Genomic DNA, 21,713 nt, shown 5'->3' with positions numbered 1-21,713 from the left:
TCTTTGCATATTTTTTTTATTGGTGAAATAAATCAAGGTGACATATGTAATTCATGTTCAAAATTAAAAGAAAAATGGTTAAAAAAATAAATTTTGACAGTTATGTTTTGTTTTTTGCAATGGACATTGAAAAGGTATCCAGACACGATTAGCTTAAAGTGAACTTGGTTTTTTATATAATTTTTGGGCATTCAATGTTATGATGGATATTTCCACCATTATGCAAAGAAGGGTTAAAATTGTGTTTCATAATAAAAACCGACTTCAATTGAAGCAAAACCAATTAGATATCAAAACTAGACCACAGAACCGATTTTGATACAATTTCCATTAAACTAATTTGTAAGTGTATTCTTTCAGATACAAAAATAATTTTCTATATCGATTTATAATTGACAGAGTTATGAGGTAACGAACATAGAAAAAATCAATCGAGTTAAAAACCTCCTCTTTCAAGTCGGTTAAAAAAGGTAGAACAACCAATGAAGCCAGTAAAAAGAGAAACACACAGCCCAAAAAGTTCTTTACTTCAACCAAGAATCACTATTGTTAATCCCATTTACACACACTGAAAATTTTATTCACTACTTTTTGATAATACAACCTTAATACTTTTAATCATTGACTGATCAAAGTATTATGACAATTTAAGTCGCTATTTCTCAATTTATTCATAGCCTCAAAACCTATGACAACAGGCATACAGACGAACTACACTATCTATTGTAAATTCAAATAGCAGATGCCGAATATAATAATTTATTAATTATAAGTTAATCCGTAAGATAGATACATACATATGTAACGAGAAATTAATGAACTTACTATAAATTTGTGAGTCCATTAATTTTCCGTTACATACGAGTATGTATACAGATATCGAATAAAAAATGAACATAAATTTTAAAAATAAAATAGGTTCATTCTATATTTAAACATGACATGTTTTTTAATACAAAAATCGTCACCTATGATAGCCAGGATTATATATCCAACAGTATTATAATAATATCGGACAATTTGATGCGGAACTCTAAAAGGGAAAAGGGTAGACAAACGATATCATTTATTTTAGTCCAAAAACTGAAAGTATCGTCCAAAAAAAATGTTTCTGTATTTTGTTAGAACTTGTCAGTGAAAGCATTTATTATGAAGGCTCTGGGGTCGTCGCTCTTGTTTCTTCTTTATTTAAAATCTGTAAATCGATATATTGAAAGAAGCGCTTGATGAAAATAAAAGTAAACGGAGTGTGTATAATGTTCTCAGTTTAATTCGCATTTTTATCTCCAATAGTCCTAATATTCTTATAATATTTTCTTCTTTTTAAATAACCAGCTACGAGTCGAGACTGAATCACGTGTAATGAAAAATATAAATCTTATATGCTAATTATAAAGTAAATTTTGTTACATTTCTATACTCAATATTCAAATATGTTTTATCGTGATTAAATAACTATTCTACAAATTTCTATAAATGTTAAAATATATATTTTAACTACCTATATCTCGCTGCTTTGCCCACGTAAATTAGTATCAAGATAATAAGTAGCATTGATAAAATCATCATGATTCATTAGACAGGGAGTATATTTACAATTATACAATGGATGTGTTACTAATACTTCCTATTATTGTAATACTCCCTGTGGAATATTATCAGGTGGTATTTACAATTGCTACTTCGAATATCAAAATGTAGGCGTAACGTAGGCGCCATCTACTGGCATTATTGACTATTTATTCTGCAATACAAAACGAATACACAATATTCCGTTAAATCTGTATACCTTTATGGCCAAACGTAATTCAGTGATATAACTGGAGAGCTTACTTTGATATATAACAATAATTAGGATTGTAGCAAAATTATTTAATATAGAGACCTGATCTTTAAAAAAAAGAGCATACGTACTCCCGGATGTGTCCTTGCGAAGCTTCGCTCGCATTCTGAGGTAGACATCAGGCAAGTCTGAGACGAATACAAAAAGACAAGGCAAACTCTTCTATCGGGGGAAAGGGATTAGTAATAGGATCTAATTGACCCATTTCTGGCAATATACCCTATCAGGTCGTTCACGAAACCGTCGTGGTTAATTCTAGTGAAATTCGTCCCGATGGGCTAACTGACCTGCCTTTTCATCCTCATCTGTCATCCCTCACTGGTGGCCCGTCAGTGTATCCCAATAGCGTAGGCAAGGTTACCATTATTACCCATAAAAAAAACTCTTCTATCATTATCAATTCAGCCATTAACTGTCCACTGCTGAACCTCAAGGGAAGTTTTGCCATACTTGGCAGGATTTTTCTTTTATACAACTTAGAATGGCAAACAAGCTGACGGTCCACCTGATGGAAAGTGGTAACCGTCGCCTATAGACATGAGCAGTACCATGAACATAACAGAGTATACTGTTTCGCCCATGATACCCCCCATGCGTTGCCATTCCTGAGGACTCAGGTGTTATTCCTCTATACCCAGTAAATTCACGCCATATCCCTTCAAACCGAAACACAGCCATGCAAACACAACTGCTTCACGGTTGAAACACGAATGGGACAGAGGTACCAAAGCAATTGACTTTTGTACAAAGTATCATTCATAAATACAGCCAGCAGAAAAGAGAATGTTCTACTCTCAACGGCAGTTTAACAGTAAACCTGCTGAGACTGTAAAGACAACGGTAGTATTATTTGTCTAAATATCTTCCCAGACCGAGTATATAACATGTCGGTTAGTCGATATTGCGTCCCGGTGCGCCTGGAATGCCACCCGTCGGAAGTATTCGGCATTTTCTGTTAATATCGTGCGATATACGGGCTCGCCACCCACCGTTTTGTCGACGCATCTCGCATACATACTTTATTATAAACATATTTCACGAGCATCGCAGAAGCCGTTGTAACTACAACTTGACATAAATCATATGTATTATTTTTAAAACTTATATTCATTTTTAATACTTATATTCATATAACGTTCTGTATCCATCATTATATCAGTGGTTAAGTGTCCACTGCTAAACATAGGCCTCAAGCAATTAGGGAGGGGGGGGGGGGGGGGGGGGGTTGTACTATTAGTAGTTGTCACGATTATCAGGATGCAAGCGATTATAGGCTACAGCAATATTTACATACCATCTGAAAGCAATACAAAAACTCTTGTTACAATATCACATGTCACAGTTTCTGTTAAAAAAAGACTGTAAATTATTGAACACAAATTTAATTAAAGATCAAAATTGAAAATAATTAAAAAAAATGCTATTACAAAGTTAATAAATTCCTTGGTGACTTTAATTGCGAGATTATTGCTTCCTCTGACATTCCTTGTCAGTATAAAATTAATTTTGCTCATAACAACTTTTTAAATTAAATTTTGTTTATACGATACCTGAAAACATGTCCAAAACGCTGTTTCTCCACCAAAATTTGCTTTTTGATGTCAGCAAAATATGATTGGTCTATACGAATAAATATATTAATAAAACAAACAATAATACTTACAGACATTCAAATTATTTAAAAATAAATTATGTTAATACATTAACACTTTTGTTTCTATTAAGTATAATATTAAAGTGAAAAATTAATTTAAATTTGAATAATTTAAGGATAAACAAGCTGAAGTGGCAATAGGCTGGTCACATAGCTTGAAAAACCGACTATCGATGGGGAAGAAAGATTCTTGAAAGGCGACCCCATACGAGCAAACGCCGTGTATGACGACTCCCCACTAGATGGAGTGATGACGTAAAATGCATAGCAGGGTATCAGTAGATAAATATGGCCAGAACTATTCCTTATGGCAGTCTATGGGGGAGGCCTATGTTCAACAGTGAACAGGTAATGATTGAGATGATGATGATGATTAAATAATATTTCTTGGATAAATAATGGGTTTTTTTATTATTATTTGGGATTCAAATATTTTCTTCGCAAATTAGGCCTTCTTCATTATGCCTTTCCGATCAAAATTCAAAGAACCTATTATTTAAGACAATGCAACTGATCGACGTTCATAGATATCTTGCAGTTAATTTGTTTACAACTCAAGTCCAATGAACTACATAAATTCGAAATACAAAGGCAGGTAACCTTTGTTTTCTAAAATGAATAGAAAGATTACCAATTCTAACCTGACACTGATTTAATCTCACTTGAATTTCATCAACAAAGTCAGTAATCAGAGATCAAAGTCAATTAAAATTAACAAACACTCCATTGGAGCATTGTCAATTTAAAGAGGAATGATCTACAATTTATTAAATACTTATATAAAATCCGCAACTCTATCCCTAAAATTTTGGTACAAAATTTGCGTGACAACCGTTATCTTGTTATGGAAATTAAAGAAAACCATTTGGAAACCCTTAACTTGCTGGAATACTTCATTAATATCTAGCTGACCAAACCTTGATTAGTCCCCAGCATCATTTACCGGATCTATTTATTTCTTACCGAAATAAAAAAAAATCTTATTGTTCAGAAGAGAAAAAAAGACGCCCAACAATAAATAAGAGAACCACGCCTCACTCTCCCCGAGATATAAGTTCCAGTGACTGGGGGATAGTTGCCCCCGGAGTTGAAGCTGGGGCAAAGGGGTCCCGAAGCTCCACCTAACCCTCTATTAGAAGATCTAGAAGACCTAATCAATTAAAAACTACCTTATCTTTTAAGTTGAAAGAAACAAGGCGCATTTACACAGATAATATCAATTTTATTTCCATCAAAATCCAATATTTTCGATAACAACTTAATAAACATGTTATTGTACAATTAACGCTTTAGTTTGTTAGCAGAACACTTTAAATAATTAATCAGAAACATTGAAAATTGTTTAATTGTTTTTGAAAATTTGTTAATAAATAAATCTGTTAATTGCAACATTGCCAATACTTCGGTAAACTAAATTATGAATACTTATAACCATAGACTTAGTATAACTTCATAATGTAAGCTTAAAACATTAATAATGTTACCAGTTGTAAATATGATTCATGATGTTACCAATTGTATAACTGAGATAAAATACAGTCTATGCTCCTGTCCATCTCAAATATTATGTGTTCAGCAAATTTCATAGCAACTGATTAAGCCTTAGCTTTTAATAGCTTTAATAGATAATTAATAATAATAGTTTAATAAGCTTTAATGTACTTTTGACGCCGAATGGCAAAAGAAACTAATTCACTTCCACGTTTAAAACATTTGTAAAGATTACTGTTACGTTCTATTAAGAAATCAAATTAATTAACAACAATCAAAGTAAAATAAAGAAGTTCATTCACCCCTTCAGTAGTTTGCGAATAATTTAAGAACATCAAAGAGTAATTAAAAATCCTTTTGTGCCTCATAACCTTTCTGCTAAAGGAGTTTCCATTGTTGAAGCTGTAAATAAAGTTCCATTGAGAGCACGTTTGGTTCAAATTTAATTCATCACACACATGCATGTATTTAGCCAGCATCCTGTTAAAGGGAATTCAAGAGATATCGCCCACTCAGGCTCAAGCTTTCACGGGAACGGAATGTATTAATTATTAACGTCCGAGCATCGACCGGCCGCGCCTACGCTTCGTGTTCTTAGTAGTGACGTGCCGAATATTTATTATTATTATATACTAAAGATCCGACCCGGCATCGCACGATTTTTTTTTAAATAACCTAACCCTTGATACTTCATGATAATGTAGCTAAATGAAATAATTTTTATTTTTTTATTTATTTATACATTACAAACAAAAAACTAATATATCCTGTTTATAATATTTTATTATTTATTTTACATTATTACATCAGTTACACAAAGAAGGAAGGTAAATAATTAAGTTGAAGTAATTTATACAAAAGGCAATCTTAACACGTAATATTTACCAGACAACCTCGGACAAATCTAGTAGAAAACATTGAGAAAGAAGAGAGGTGGTGATAGGTGGCGCACTGTAATATACGAAATAATGATACATATGGTATAATGAAAACGGATACAGATCTATATCAACACATGCTGTTTTATCTCTGTGAATGTTGAGTACAACTATAATTAGATCACAAACTTTTAATGCTATTGTTGTATTCTATTGGTAACAGTTTTGTTTGTAATCTGTTGATGTACTACATAAATAAATAAATATAATATATGAAATTCTAAACATAAATATCAATAAAATACTATTAAATTTCATTTAAGCTAATTTTTACTTAGAGATACTAATTCAACTTAATCTTTATACCTGAGTAAAAAAACTGTTACCATTAAGTCCCGGCATAGAAAGGGTCATTCTCTTTCTTTCCCGTGGGTGTCGTGAGTACTGACAAGGAGAATAATGGTCTAGGAATGAGCAACAACGTCCCTATTAAAACACCATCAAAAACCTATTTGTGATTGCCAACCCATCTGCTAAATCTGGCAACTATTGACAAAATCTCCTAATGGGAGAGGCCTATGTTCCGCAGTGGACAATTAAGAATATATATGAATGAATGAAAAAAGCGGAGATCCATATCCTTATATTTAAAAAAAAAATCAACAGATGTGTTTCTTCTCACCTGAAATTATATTTCGAACAGGGCAGTCAATACTTTAAAAAAGTGACACCTCAAAAATGCTTACTATTAATTTTACTTGAATAAAACATATTTTCAATTATTATTTACATTCACGGATCTGGAAACTAAAGATCCGTATTCATGTCCGTGCCATACGGTTTCATATATACATTTTTAACGATACGGCACATCACTAGTTCATAACACTGAATGCAAAAAAGCCAACTTTTACAGATTACCTAAAGCCGTAGAAAAAAAAAGCAATAAAACAAATAACGTTCAAGATTGTAAGTCCTGATAAGATAGTTAGAGACAGGCAACTCTTGCGGGAAATAAATTAACAGCTTATTAGAATCCACCGTGGTAGGAGGTAAACCTGCTGTCATCACTCGAATTAATTTGTTTAGTTAACGATGTATTTTCCTCTGCATGTTTGTTTTTTTTTATATTATAGCCAACTAGGGGAATTACAAGGTACAGAAGCATAATATCTTAATCCCCAAAATTGCGTGAAGGGTATATAGGCGACTCTGTTATGTCCATAATACTATTAAAGTCTATAGTGACGGTTACCACTTACCATCAGATGTACCGTCAGCTTATTTGGCATTCTAAGTTGCATAAAAAAATATTCACAACTAGAATCATCGATAAAAAAATACAAAACATTGTGATATATAGAAAAAAAATATGTATGTACAAACAAATACGTGACAAACCTTTGTTGTAGGATTTTCTCCTTTGGTGTCAATTCCATGTACCTCCGGAAAAAATAAGAATGATTTATTTTATTAGAAAACGTTGAATCTAATAGTTAAAGTTGCTCTCGAAGTTGTTCTATAATTTCTATTCGATCCAAGAGCTTCAATGCACAAAGCCTGAGCAGTCATAAACGGTATAAATGTACTCATAGTACTAGGCTAGTATAACATTTTTATCTTTTACAGTCCTCCTTGGAACCATCTTTATTAATACCTGACTTTTTTCACAATTCATCAACAAAACAGACTTCCTCCTCACCTATCATCCCTTACTGGTAACCCAACATACGCCTACAGCGTAGGTGGGGTTACCCTTCCATTTGTATCCATTTAAAAAACATTAAGGGCGTGTGTACTTCATATTAAATTAATGTACTCGTTTGTATGCTCTACTGAATTTTATGCACCACGAGTAAACTTTGAATCAACTCAAAGAGAGTAATTGCTGAGTTCTATTACGAGTTTTTACAACAAACAACAACGTTCCGAAATCAATGGTAGAATCATAAAAAAAGTAATGATTTAAAAGAGCTTTCTACAAATCGCAAATCCGGCCCCACATAGAGTATTGCTGTCACTTATCTGCGGGAGCACCTAGATACCAGCTTGAATCCTTCGACTCAGTGCAACGACGAGCTATAGGAATTGTCGATGATCCCAGGCTTACAAGCGGTATCGAACCCTTAGGAGAGATTTTGCCTCACTCTGCTTATTCTATCGCTTGTACAATGGATTGTATTTAGAGAAAATGTTCAATATGCCCATGCCCACAGCAACTTTCTACCATCAAAAACGAAATTCATATTCATACCCTTAAGCATAGGTGGTCGTGTACAACATGGTTTCAGAGATGTTTTCTCCCATGCTTAGGTTGTGGAATGAGTCCCTGTCAAGGTCTTTCTAAAAGACTACAGCATGGGATTCTTCAAAAGGGGGAAAAAGAGGTTTCTTCATGATCGACAACGCGCTGTAATACCCCTGGTATACAAGTGTTCACGGGCTATGATAACCGCTTATCATCTGGTGGGCCGTGTGCTTATTTGCCACCTAAGTGGTATAAAAAGGCTTCTAAACTATTAAATAAAAATTATTCCTCTTCTATCCTTGTAAAACCAGAGTTCAAAAGATCACCGCAAACTTCATGTCACAACGCGCCTATTTATAAATAAAATTGATTAACGACGCAAATATTGTGAGTTCGCGTGCACTGATAGTTCACTTAAAACTTCGCCAAGTCGGTAAAAGTTGTACGTGTTTTTGTCGCTGCCGACTCATTAATCAATGTGATGCTGCTGCTGAATAGTCTCACGGACCCTTCGATGCGACCCATATTGTTTGCGGCGAGGATCCGACCTAGATAAGGCAGATTTGTGTTTGTGTATACACAAATAAAGTTTAGAGTTTTTATGGGTGTATTATGTATTTTATGGAATAATCCTACTATTTTAATATAAATGGGAAACTTTGTAATGATATTTGCCTATTTGTTTAGATGTTTGTTAGTCGATCACGTTTAAACAAAAAAAAAACGGAACCGAATGACAATTGATACATGGGTAATATATATCGTTACATAAAAAACAGATTTTTATACCACTAAGACGGCAAACAAGTATACAGCACGTCTGATGGTAAACAGTCATTGTAGCCTATTAACAACACTACAGGTTTCACTTGTGCGTAGTCGGCTTTGAAAAAACCTCTACCCTTTTCGAAGAACCCTATACTGTACTCTAGAGAAAACCTCAACAGAGAGCTCATACCACAGCCTGAGTATTCACAGAAGTAATTTCCTTTAAAACCGCACTGTACGCGACCATTTAAGGTCAAGCTAGATTCGAACTAGGTTCAAGCGTGTGAGGATGAATTCCCTTTACAGATACTTTGTTTACTTACTTAGCTAATATTATAATAAATCTATACTGATCTTTAATAATCAGATAGCCCATGCGCTATTATCGATCTATATAAGATACATTGTACTTATGTATACGTAGAAAATTTTACAGACTTTTTGGTTCTCTTATGATATCCTTACCAATATTATAAAAGTGAAAGTGAGATTGTTTGTTTATTACCTTATAGCGCTTTAACTACTTTACCAATTACAATTATTAATGAAGTTTGTTAAACACATACTACAATATATGGGATGAAGAAAGATATAGTAGACATAGTACTTTTTCCCCTTTTTTACTTTTATCCCGGTTAGTAAACATACCCTGGACACACGGACGAAGTCACAGGTAAAAGTTGATAATATTATAATTTATGAAATAAGATTTGGCTAAGGCCTGGAGTTACCTAAATATAATAATTAAATTAAATGTATGCCATTTAATGACGGAATTAAGTCTCATGAATGTACATGTATGAGATACGATTTTTTCATTCTATTGTAAATGTTTCGCAGTCTCTACCTTAATTATGTGACCTTAGTATATGACATACAAATAAGGAACTAGTATCGCTAAGTAGACAATTTTTTTATTTGTTAATTTTGCATTTCACTAATGACTCTCTTATTGCTACGTGCTACCCTCATGGTCAGACTTATATAGAAACATAAATGAGTATGAATGAATGAGTATACTTTATTTGCATTATACAATATAGGAAATAAGCAAGACAATTTACAAACACAACGATACAATTGTATAAGTACAGCAAGTAAATATATATTTTTGTTCTCATTAACGAGTATGTTATTTATTACGTATTATCTTATACCTACAACTTCATCCACATGACCCGGATGTGTTCATTGACCGGGATAAAATGTATCCCATAACTTCCATACCATACTGTACGTGTACCAATACTAACTTTCATAGTAATTAGTTTAAACCAATAAGACGCTAACAGGTAACAAATAAAGTGGTAATAGGATCGCTTGTCTAATAATAAAGTCGTAAATTTAACTAAGTTTTTTATTTCTACCAGATTCGAACCCATGACCTTTTCGATCTACATGTCGGGGTAAAATACTACTGGTCCATGTAGAGACATGTTATGATGATATCAGCCGTTAACTGTCCTGCTAAACATAGGCCTCCCCCTTGGGGAGGTGAAGTTGCGAGTAGTTACTAAGTGACCACGCTTGGCAGGCGTATTGGCAACCGCAGTTAGGCTTTAGCGATGTTTTAAGAAGGACGCTGCTGCTCATCCTTTAACCATTAAGTTCCCTTATTCGTCCCTTACGACACTCACGGGAAAGAAAGGGATGGGCTATTCTTTGGCTGGACCACATGGAAATACTCTCTACGATAAAAAGGCAAAATTTATAAAACAGCTTTATCTTTGTAGATAAAAGAGCATAAGACTTGTTTTCATGTTAATAAATACAAAATATTTATAGTAAAGTCTACTAGAAAGAGTAAAGAGTTTACCCAATAAGATAAACTGCAGCGTTCTGTGAACATCTCGCAAAAATACGACGCTGTAAAAGGCTTGTAAACTCTCTCGGTGCGTCACGTTTTCTGGCAACCGAATATGCATCTAAGAGTGGATTTTCATCAACCTATGTTAGTGTTGCCTAATAATCGAATGATAATTAATCGATAAAATTCACTTAAAATATCGATTGGTTTGTCATTTGAATCGATAATATTGATATAAATGTAAAGCAATCAATTAAGATCATAATTTGATAATAGATTATAAACAATCGCAGTATACAAAACTATATATCGTTAGGGAGTTTAGAGCAAAACTACCAATTAATTTCTTTATAAGATTGTTCCTCTTGAATCGATTAATTGATAGTATCTTTGTCAAATATAATTGATTCGTTATACGTAATGTAATAGTCCATTATGTAATCGGTGACATATACCAATTATACAGTAATTGTTAGTGTATTTGTGATCGTAATCTATCCATCGAATAATTATCGATATCCAACAATTATTGGTCAACACTAGTAGCAACCGAGTGTCAAAACGTGGGCGCTCGTTAAAAGGTGACGCAGTACTTTGAATTAAAGAATATTTACATAATTTCAACATCGCAGGTGGTGTAACAGGCTCCTCTTAAAAGGGTAAAAACATCATCACTTTAACTCGAACCTTTCGTACTTAAAGCGATTTCGGTAATGTTATACATCACTGAACTTTGAGATCTTTTTATAACGTTCTCACTTTAATGTATGCATATTTATATAAAGGATAGAAAAGGACGGTCAGTGTTAGCACAGTATATTGAACAAATATTCATTTATTCTTAATTTAAATTTATTTATTTATTTCAACCGTAAAGCAGTTGTGTTTCGGTTTGAAGGGTGGGATATGGCGTGAATTTACAGGGTACAGAGGAATAACACCTGAGTCCTCAGGAATGGCAACGCATGGGGGATATCATGGGTGAAACAGTATACTCTGTTATGTCCATGGTACTGCTCATGTCTATAGACGAAGGTTACCACTTTCCATTAGGTGGGCTGTCAGCTTGTTTGCCGTTCTAAGTTGTATAAAAAAAATCTTTATTGCATCAGACATATGAAAATATACAATGACAATTGAACAAATCAAGTGGAATATAGTAACATAAAATACAGATTAAAATATATACACAAAAGTACAAAAGGCGGTCTTATCTCTAGAACAATCTCTTACAGACAACTTTTTGTTAAAGGAGAATATATAGAAGTGGGTAAGATAGCGCACAAGTTAATTGTTGTTACGTGCATAAAATACAAAATTCTATATTTATTATATTATATTATTAAATTACTTACTATAACTATACATATATAGAATACATAAACATACACATATAAATGTATGCATAGCACACACAAGAAGTATGAGGGTCCAGTAAAAACTTATAGAAGAATTATTATCTATTACGAGTATCATAGAAGACTTAATATTTTTTTTTACTTTATGCAAATTAGAACAGCAAGCAAACAGGCGACCTACTTAATATAAAGTCGTCGCCTATAGCAATATATCATGGCACGGAAACCATCATATTTAATTCTTGTTGAATTCGTCATAATGGGCCGAGTGACCTATTTTCATCCTCACCTATCATCCCTCACTGGTGCCCCGCTCCGCCAGCGTATACCGATAGCACAGGTGAGGTTACCATTCCATTATCACCCAATAAATAAACCGTCGTCTATAGACATGAATGGCACCGTGGGCCTTATAATAATACACAAAACTATGATATTATTTCTTCGTGCCCTGTAATTTCGCTACCACAAATTGTTGTGCCAATTGTCACAAATTATATCGTGTTTGTTGTTACTTTAATTATTTTAGAATTTTCAACTTTACAATTTTCAACTTTCAAATGGTTTATTTATTTTTTATTTTGTCCTATATTCTTTTGGGTATATTGATCAATTTCAATAGTAGAGTACTGCTTTAAAAGCGTGCTAATGATTTCGACGTCAGTATAGGTATATGAAAAATATTTTAAGTTATTGTAAATGAATTTTTTAACAAATAAATAAAAAATATGTTAAATACACAATGCAGTACAACCCACGTCTGTTTAGCCTTCCTGTAGCATATGAATACAACTTTCTCTGGCCAAAAGTTACCCAAGAGGTACGTCTCTGCATTTTTCTCAGTGACCTGGAGCATAACAATTGACCTATTTTGTACATTTGATGCAGAATACGGATGTAACGTAAGAATTTTTACTAATATCTTTTTGTAATAATAATAGAATTGGTTTTTATTTTGTATACAAATATATACTAATACTTTGGACTTGTAACGATTATATGAAATTAAATTAAATGAAATATTTATTTGCTTTAGACAGATTTTTAACGTAATAAAGGGCATGTGACAGAACTTTTTGACATCTGTTTAATTAACTTAAAATTGTAGCCATTCAAATTCAATGTAGTACCTAATTAAATTAAAAAGGGATATAGCACTAATGTTTGCTAATTATTAAGATTATATAAAATGATTGTCATATAAAAAATAGATTTAAATTAGACCAATAAATTTGAATATTGTCAAATAAGATTAATATTATTTTTTTTTTGTTTTATCAATAATAAATTACAATCCATGTCATGTATTGCTGATTATTTATATTTCACATTAGAAAAGGCATTTTACATTACACAATATTGCTAATACAACAGAGTAATTAAGATAGAATAATAGTATAATTAGCAATAATATATAAAATGTATTAAAAAATAATAATGACATCAATTATTTTTGGGAAGTAAAGGCATTTACTATACGTTTACTGTAGTCGAAACTTGTTCGATATTTGCTAACAAAATTTAATTATTTAAGAAGTTTTTTATTGCATAAAAGCGTTTAAAGATCGAAGGTTAGTGCTGCTTCTGTAGAGCAATTTAAAGTCACTAGTATCTTTATTTATTTAAATAACTTTATTGACCAAAAGAAAATATGGTACAAAAGGCGGACTTTATACTAATAGCGTTCTTTGGCACTCTCTACTAGTATCTTTAATAAGTACTTTCTAATAAATAAATATATACTCTTATAACAAAACCTTAACAAAAAAATACTTGTTTATGAAAATAAGAGTTTACTGAAACAAGAGTTTGCTTGACGACTAAGTTGACTTGTTTTTTGTCTAATAATAAAAGAATTTTCTTATAAATATAATATTTGTTATATTTTATATTTTCTTTCCTCTACAGCTAAGTAATGGCGGTGGTTTGGCCACAGATGGCTTCGGGGTAACTCGTGCTATATTTAGATATACCCCAAGGTCCCTGGAATTCAGTAAAACTATTTCTAACAACAACTATGTTTTAATATAGATAATATAAACTAGGCGTGGGTAATATTGGCAGCGCACTGATATCTATATATCGAATTCCGCTGAACTTTGATGAAGAAAAAAAGGTTATCCATTTGATGTCGCTCGTACTAGTTGGATACATAGACTATCTTTTTGCTCGCTGCTACATACGAGTGGTTTCAGAAGTAAGAAAACAAATGAAGTAAACTACAATAATCTATTTAATTTTTTTTTTTATTTACAACCAAATACATTTTGTAGAGAAAGTGCTGTTTTTCTTTGCAAAATACTACTTGTAGTGAACCAAAATTTATTTATAGCACCACGAATCCACGTTCCAAATTCAACAAATTAAAATATTTGAAAACGCTATTTTTTTACAGAGCAGTATCTTACTTATGACTTTGTCACGACTAGGTACTTTTTTTAATATATGATAATGGAATGGTAACCTCGCCTGCGCTAGCAGTTTACGCTGGCGAGGCACCAGCAGCAAGAGGCATTACCCCTTAAACCCTACCGGCGCAAACGAATAACACAGATGGGATAATCATTAAAAAAATACTGGTCACTTACAAAACTGTCAGTAGCTATAGGTGCAAACAAAAAAAAATAGTCGCATCAACGCAACACAAACAAACAGTAGATACGTACCGATTTTAATTTAACAAATGGCCACTCTAGTAAGTTGCGAAATACGAGAGCAAATAAACAAGACGTAGCTGTTTATACAAAAGATAGTAGATAGCGAAGGGGAACTTGTAAGCTGGCTGTACACGATAAGCTTTAACGCGGTGCTCTCTCTGACCTAATATAAGTTTCCTGGGGGAAAGGAATTGTTAGCAATGGAGTTTAACAGCCCCATTGTTAGCAGTATGCCCTATTAATGGTCGACCTCCACGTGGCTCCCCCTGGAAACCATCGTGAACAATTCTTGTTAAATTCGTCACGATGGGCTAACTGACTTACTTCATCCTCACCTATTATCTTTCACTTTTTTTTTATACAACTTAGAATGGCAATCAACCTGACGGCCTACCTGATGGAAAGTGGTAACCGTCGCCTATAGACATGAGCAGTACCATAGACATAACAGAGTATACTGTTTCACCCATGATACCCCCCATGCGTTGCCATTCCTGAGGACTCAGGTGTTATTTCTCTGTACCCTGTAAATTCACGCCATATCCCACCCTTCAAACTGGTGCCTCGCCGGTGTATACTGATAGCGCGGGTGGGGTTACCATTCCATTATGACCCACTAAAAAAAAATCCTATCCTATCTAACAAACCAAGGTCACAAACCTTTGGTTTGTTTTATTCACAATTCATTGGACAATTTTCAACATAATTCTTACTCAATAGCAAAAAGGTTCCGAAAAATTATTTTCAAAATGATATCGTTTTAATTATAAAACGAAATGTTTTCGTGGAATTATTAATTATTTACTTATCATGAAATTTAATAACAGCGGAAACATCAATCATTTTAGAGGAATAAAAACGAGAAATCCGTTTTGATAAATCTTATAAGAGACCAATACAAGAGTGCTTTCGATTAAATAACGAGTCGGTTATGAATTGAATACCGGTTAAAAATTAACAATAATATCAAATTACATAGTACGTAACCAAAAGAACAAATAGTAAGAGACAGAACGCATACAAATCTTTTTGATAAAAACATTGGAAGAAATAAAAATAGATGAATGAATGAGTATACTTTATTTACATTATACATACAATATAGGGAAAAAACAACACAATTAATAAATATAACGATATAATTGTATAAGTACAGTAAGGCGGTCTTATTGCTGACAGCAATCTTTCAAGACAACCTTAAATATATATGTCCACGGTATTAAACTCTAATAAGATAGGCAGATGTTTTTTGTGTCTAAGTTTTTTTTTTTTTTATATAAATAAGTATATATATTATAGTATTTTCTACATAACTAGGGGTTGCACTTGTGGTTCACTACTGTATATGATCTCTCTGTTAGAGAGAGATATTACTGTGATGTTACAAAATATATTTTTGATAGTAAATTATCTTTCCACCGAACAAATTTCGCTTATAGCAGTGAGTCAGTGGATACAGGTGGCTCAGGACCGTTCCTTATAGCAAACTATGGAGTATCTATGGAGGAGGCCTATGTCCAACAGTGGACGTATAACGACTGACATGACGGTAATGATAACAATGATGGAATCTGTTTAATTCTGCATTTATAGATCTTACCTAAAGATCTCACCTTCCTCAGAATTTACTTGAATAGACACATAAAAACTTCTTTTTTGTCTTAAATTAAACTATATAACAAAGAGCAAAGAACTAGAACACAAAGTTCACGTGACTGCGACATTTATTTGAACAAGTATCTATAATTTTACCTAAAGGTTGATTAAGTCTTCCACAGAAAATCTTACTTGGACAGACACCAAAAAACTTACTTTTTTGCCCTGAATACAAAGTTCAATTTAAACTTGTATCTATGAATCTTACCTAGGTTGATTAAATACAACACACAAATACAAATACGTATAGTTATAATCTATTGATGAATCGCAGTACACCTTAAGGGTTACAGATATTTCACATACGATATTCAGTCGAGCGTTTGATTATTCCAGACTGTTCTTGGTGATACACGTTTTGTTTGCACTGTTCATTTACTATTATATAATACAGTATTCACATCAATGTTGATATGTCCTGGAACCGTGTTCGTTTGACGTGAATGGATGTCTACTAATCTATGTTAGTTGTAAAGGAATTGCAAGAAGGAATTCGAAACGAACGACAAATATGTATTAAATATATTTTACTCACTAGGTTTTCTCGTTGTAGTTGTGTACATCTGTATTTGTGCGGCATATAAAAGGTTCCTTATAATTAAAAAAAAATTGTTCAAATTGTGTTCCGTAAAAAGAAATCGACTTCAGTCGTGGCAAAAAATTTTATTTAGATTTAAAAACTGAACCGATTATAAATTTCTATGGGATTAACGTAAAATCCTTTCAGATAAAAAAATGTTTAACATTTTTAAATAATTTTGCAAATCCGTTTACAAATGACGGAATTATGAGGTAACAAACAAAAAAAAACACAACTGAATTGAGAACTTATTCCTTTTCTGAAGTCACACCATGGAAACAATTAGATTAGAGACACAACATATACCACACGACACGTCAAACTTTTTTTTTTTACATTTTTCAATATGAAGGAAAAAATTATTCTTATAGTAATAATAATAAGTTCCATACAACCACACGAATCGTCTGATCCCCAAACTAGGGTTTCCCATATGAAAAACCATACAACGAATATCTGAGTGCACATGCAAAACTTAGGACAATTACATTATGGCAAGTTCACAAAAAAATATTTCTTAAATTGACCGAATGAAGTATCGAACCTGTGTCCTCATTTATGGAAAGCAACGCGTCCACCTCTGCATTACGGAGGTCGTCTGTATAATTTCGATTTCACTTTATACATAAAAAAATTCTATATATAATACTGATTATATATTATTTTTATTGTATAAGCCTAACTAATAGTTAACTGTCCACTGCTGAACATAGGCCTGCTCCATAAGCGGAATTTTACCAGTAGTTGCCACACTTGGCAAGTGGGTTTACAACCGCAGCAAAATTTTTTTAATAGGTGATAATAGAATGATAACTCCGTCTGTTCTATCAGTATACACTGGCGGGGCATCAGTGAGTGATAGTAGGTGACGACGAAGTAGAACAGTTAGTCCATCGTGACAAATTCAACAAGAATTCGCCACGATGATTTCCAGGGGGAACCACGTGGAGGTCGACCTGACAGGGTTTATTGCTAGCAATGGCTATCAAACTCCATTACTAACAATCCCTTTCCTCTTGCAACTAGACTTTGGTGAAGTTTTAAAAAGAACGCCGCTGCTCATCCCTCGATCATTGAAATCGCTTAGTCGCCTCTTAAAACACCCACGGAAAAGAAGAGGTAACCCATTTTATGCCGGAACCACACAGCATACTGAATATACTGCTAGAGGGAGACTTTGTACAAAAATCGATTGCTTGGGTACCTCTGTCCCATTCGTGTTTCAACCGTAAAGCAGTTGTGTTTGCATGGCTGTGTTTCAGTTTGAAGGATGGGATATGACGTGAATTTACAGGGTACAGAGGAATAACACCTGAGTCCTCAGGAATGGCAACGCATGGGGGGTATCATGGATGAAACAGTATTCTCTGTTATGTCCATGATACTGCTCATGTCTATGGCGACGGTTACCACTTTCCATCAGGTGGGCTGTCAGCTTGTTTGCCATTCTAAGTTGTATAAAAAAAGCTTTCTTTTTTTTAGCTACATTACTGATACTGATTAGGATATTTGTAATATCACTGAGTTAAAATTGAGTAAACTATCGTTGTCTTAACTCGCTTATACGTTCTGGCACAACAAAGTTAGCTAACTTCAAACATGTACGTCGTACCATCAGCCAACAAAGGCTACCCGCACCAGATCACACTGTCATGATTATGCAAGTTTGCATATACTTGCGGTGCCTTGAACTTCGATCTTGTTTGCAATAATTGAAAGTAGACTAACTTTAGCCACAACACTAACCCTGTATTTACCAAGCATGGAACATGGAACACAGTGTTATTATTTTTTCAAAAGCAATTTTTTCCATTTAATCAAATTTTATCAAAATGTATGCAGCTTATGTTCTAAAAAGTAAATTTTATAATAACAAAATTTGAATTAAAACAACTCATTATAATAATATATAAAAAAAAATCTCTTTATTCCTTGAGGTATTCTATAATACATCTTGAGCAATTAATTCTTACAAGCTAATTATATTAGAAACAATATTGTTACTGTGTAACAAAAACTGTGCAGTACCTAATGTAATACATATAAGTACATTCTATTGCCGAGTCACACTGACGGAACGTGACGAGAGAGCCTCAAAAATATAAACAGTTGACGAATTCACACATTATGTCTAATAACCACTGTAAACTGTCGCTATATTTTTAAATAACTGATAAATATTATTGTAAGTTAGTACCTAGTATTTTTGAAACCATATTTACACAAACTTGCTTGATGGTACGGTATTATGGTAAATATGTTCATTTAGTACACTATAAAGAATGAAATATGTACGTTCAAATATTTTTTGAAATATATCTAATGTATATACATTTGATTAAATTAAAAGATAAACGTATAATAGTAGCATAATGTAGTATAAAATGTAAATAACGAATTATTTAAATTAGATAGAACCTAACTTAAACAAAACTGTTTCTTTTTTTTTCTCTTTTTCTTACATTTGTATATAAGATGAAAATATTTATGGCAAAAAATGTTCTCGCAGTGTTTTATTACAACTCTTAATGAATGGCATACTTCTTTTTTAACAAAATTTCAAAATTATTTAAATATGTACCTACATGTGACATTTCCCTTTCTAATTTACATATAGATATATCACAATTCAATAGTAGTTAATTTAACAGCAATATGATTAAGTACTCAAGAAATATTTTTTTATTTTTAAGTCCTCAGAAATAACAATGTATGGCCACAACACAGTTTTCCCTGATACGCATGATGCGATTTATATCTACAGGCGACAGTTACCACTCACAAACTTAAAATCAAGTGATCCGTCAGTTCGCCATTCCAAATTATATATACAATAAAGTATATATAGATTATAAAAATATAATACACCTTATCCACTTAATATTTACATAAAACAATTTCCCCTAAAACAAAATGTATGCTATGATTCTAACTTTGATTGACTAGTACTTCTTGAGCATTCCTGTGATTTATCTTCTCTCGTATTGTCACTGGCTCTTGGACCAACTGCAAATATAAAAAAAATATATACAAATAGACAATAGATGATATTTAAAAAAAACTGCCACATATTTTCTGATAATCTTATTAATAATATAAGCACAGAACTTATAAAGACATTTAGACTTTTTAGTGGCTAAATAGATTTGAATGAAGATAATACATTATTAAGGCATAGAATATAATAATTCCTAACACACGAAAAAAATACAGAAGTAATCTATATTGAGCTTGTAAAAAATTCAAACCACGAAACATGTCAATAGAGTAAAACGAGTTTTCCGCAGATTAATGGCTAAGTAAACTGTCAAAATATTCAAATCCCATATTGATTAAACTACTGTTAAGTAAATTAACTATATTGAGGTTCAACAGCTTTTATACATTACTTATCAATTCCTAACAACTTAGTTAATTTCCGTATGAAAATCTAACAAATCAGCGTCGCTCGTATGCTGTCAGTATGAACGAGTTTTGAGAATAGAAACGCTTCTATTGTGAACCCTTTTTCTATTATGTTAGTAAAATAGTGTATTACAATATATATCTTTGCCGGGAGATTCCATTAGGGATAAGCAAAGGAAAGCAAATGACAATAGCCTCTTTCTCTCTTATCTTCACATGTATCTTATACTTCGTCCACTTAGCAGTATTAAGAGTATAAAATTATTTCAGTGGTAATATACTAGATTGAAGCAATTGAGGGAGGCTTTTGCCCAGCAGTGGGATACCATAGAGTATGATTGATTTAGTATATACTATATATACTAGTTGGTACATACCAAACTTTTTGAGAAGAATCTTCTCTATACCATGTATTGGACTTTCGAAGGTAATACACAGCAGTAAGGCAAGGAAAAACGTCAGCACTAAATGTGAAATCGAATTCGCCGTCTAAAAATAAACACACACATTAGATTATCATATAAGAATAAACTTTTGTATTTTTGTTTGCATTTAAGACTTTGCTGTCTTGTTTGTTATGTTTTATTTTTTATTATTTTGGTTGCTGTTTTCTTTGCAAAATATACTTGAAACAAACCCTAAAAGGATGCAAATCAAAATCCTGAATTATTACCAAGTTGATTATATAGTTTTAAGATAGAAGAGCCAATAGAGAAGAAAGGTTCTCGAGTGGTAATATCGTGCGTATAAACGCAGTATAGAGTGATTAGATATTAGTTTAAAAACTGTCCAAAAGATTACCCAAATTTCTCCAAGCCTATTTCACTTAAACACGAAACAATATACTCTGTTATGTCCATGATGGTGATAGCGACGGTTACGACTTTCCATCAGGTGAGCCGTCAGCTTGTTTGCCATTCTAAGTTGCATAAAAAAAAATTAATAAAACTTGTCTCCAAAAACTTCTCCAAGAATTAAATTTTACCAAAATTTGGCGAACAGAAAAAAAATTATCTAAAATTGCGAAAAATATACCCAATATGTTATCACACTTACCACAGTAAGTACTGTAAGGTGGGCTGGATGTCTCAGTTGTCCTATATAGAACAATTCGACTATCCCATTCACGAGATATGCACAATAGGTCAACCTGGATAATGGCACAAATAATTTCCAATTGAACAGCTTCGCTAGGATACCTTAAAAAAATTATAATAAGAATTATAATACTATTAGTCATATAAAATTTAGCAAGACAGACAATGACTGTAACGTTGCTAAAAAATAATTGCTAATAGCTAGAGAATAAGAGCTAAAAGCCAATATTAAATAACATAATAAATTATTACGTATCCTAACATATTATTC

General features: G+C 32.6%; 1 protein-coding gene across 1 annotated transcript in view; it reads right to left on the bottom strand.

Annotated features, from left to right (window-relative positions):
* Positions 1-18,837: 18,837 nt before the first annotated feature.
* LOC113523468 (nose resistant to fluoxetine protein 6-like) overlaps positions 18,838-21,713 on the bottom strand; it is a 48,948-nt gene continuing 46,072 nt past the window's right edge. Inside the window, exons 10-12 of the mRNA XM_052895622.1 lie at positions 21,402-21,544; positions 20,723-20,834; positions 18,838-19,946 (exon numbers count right to left, since the gene is read on the bottom strand). Coding sequence (XP_052751582.1) covers positions 19,861-19,946; positions 20,723-20,834; positions 21,402-21,544 — 341 coding nt within the window. The 3' untranslated portion in view covers positions 18,838-19,860. The remainder of the gene's footprint in view (positions 19,947-20,722; positions 20,835-21,401; positions 21,545-21,713) is intronic.

The sequence above is a fragment of the Galleria mellonella genome, unplaced genomic scaffold (assembly GCF_026898425.1).
Source record: "Galleria mellonella isolate WM207_F2 unplaced genomic scaffold, CSIRO_AGI_GalMel_v1 utg300, whole genome shotgun sequence".
NCBI classification, from domain to species: domain Eukaryota; kingdom Metazoa; phylum Arthropoda; class Insecta; order Lepidoptera; family Pyralidae; genus Galleria; species Galleria mellonella.
Note: the sequence above shows the minus strand (reverse complement) of the source record. Positions and strands in the feature narration are given on the sequence as shown.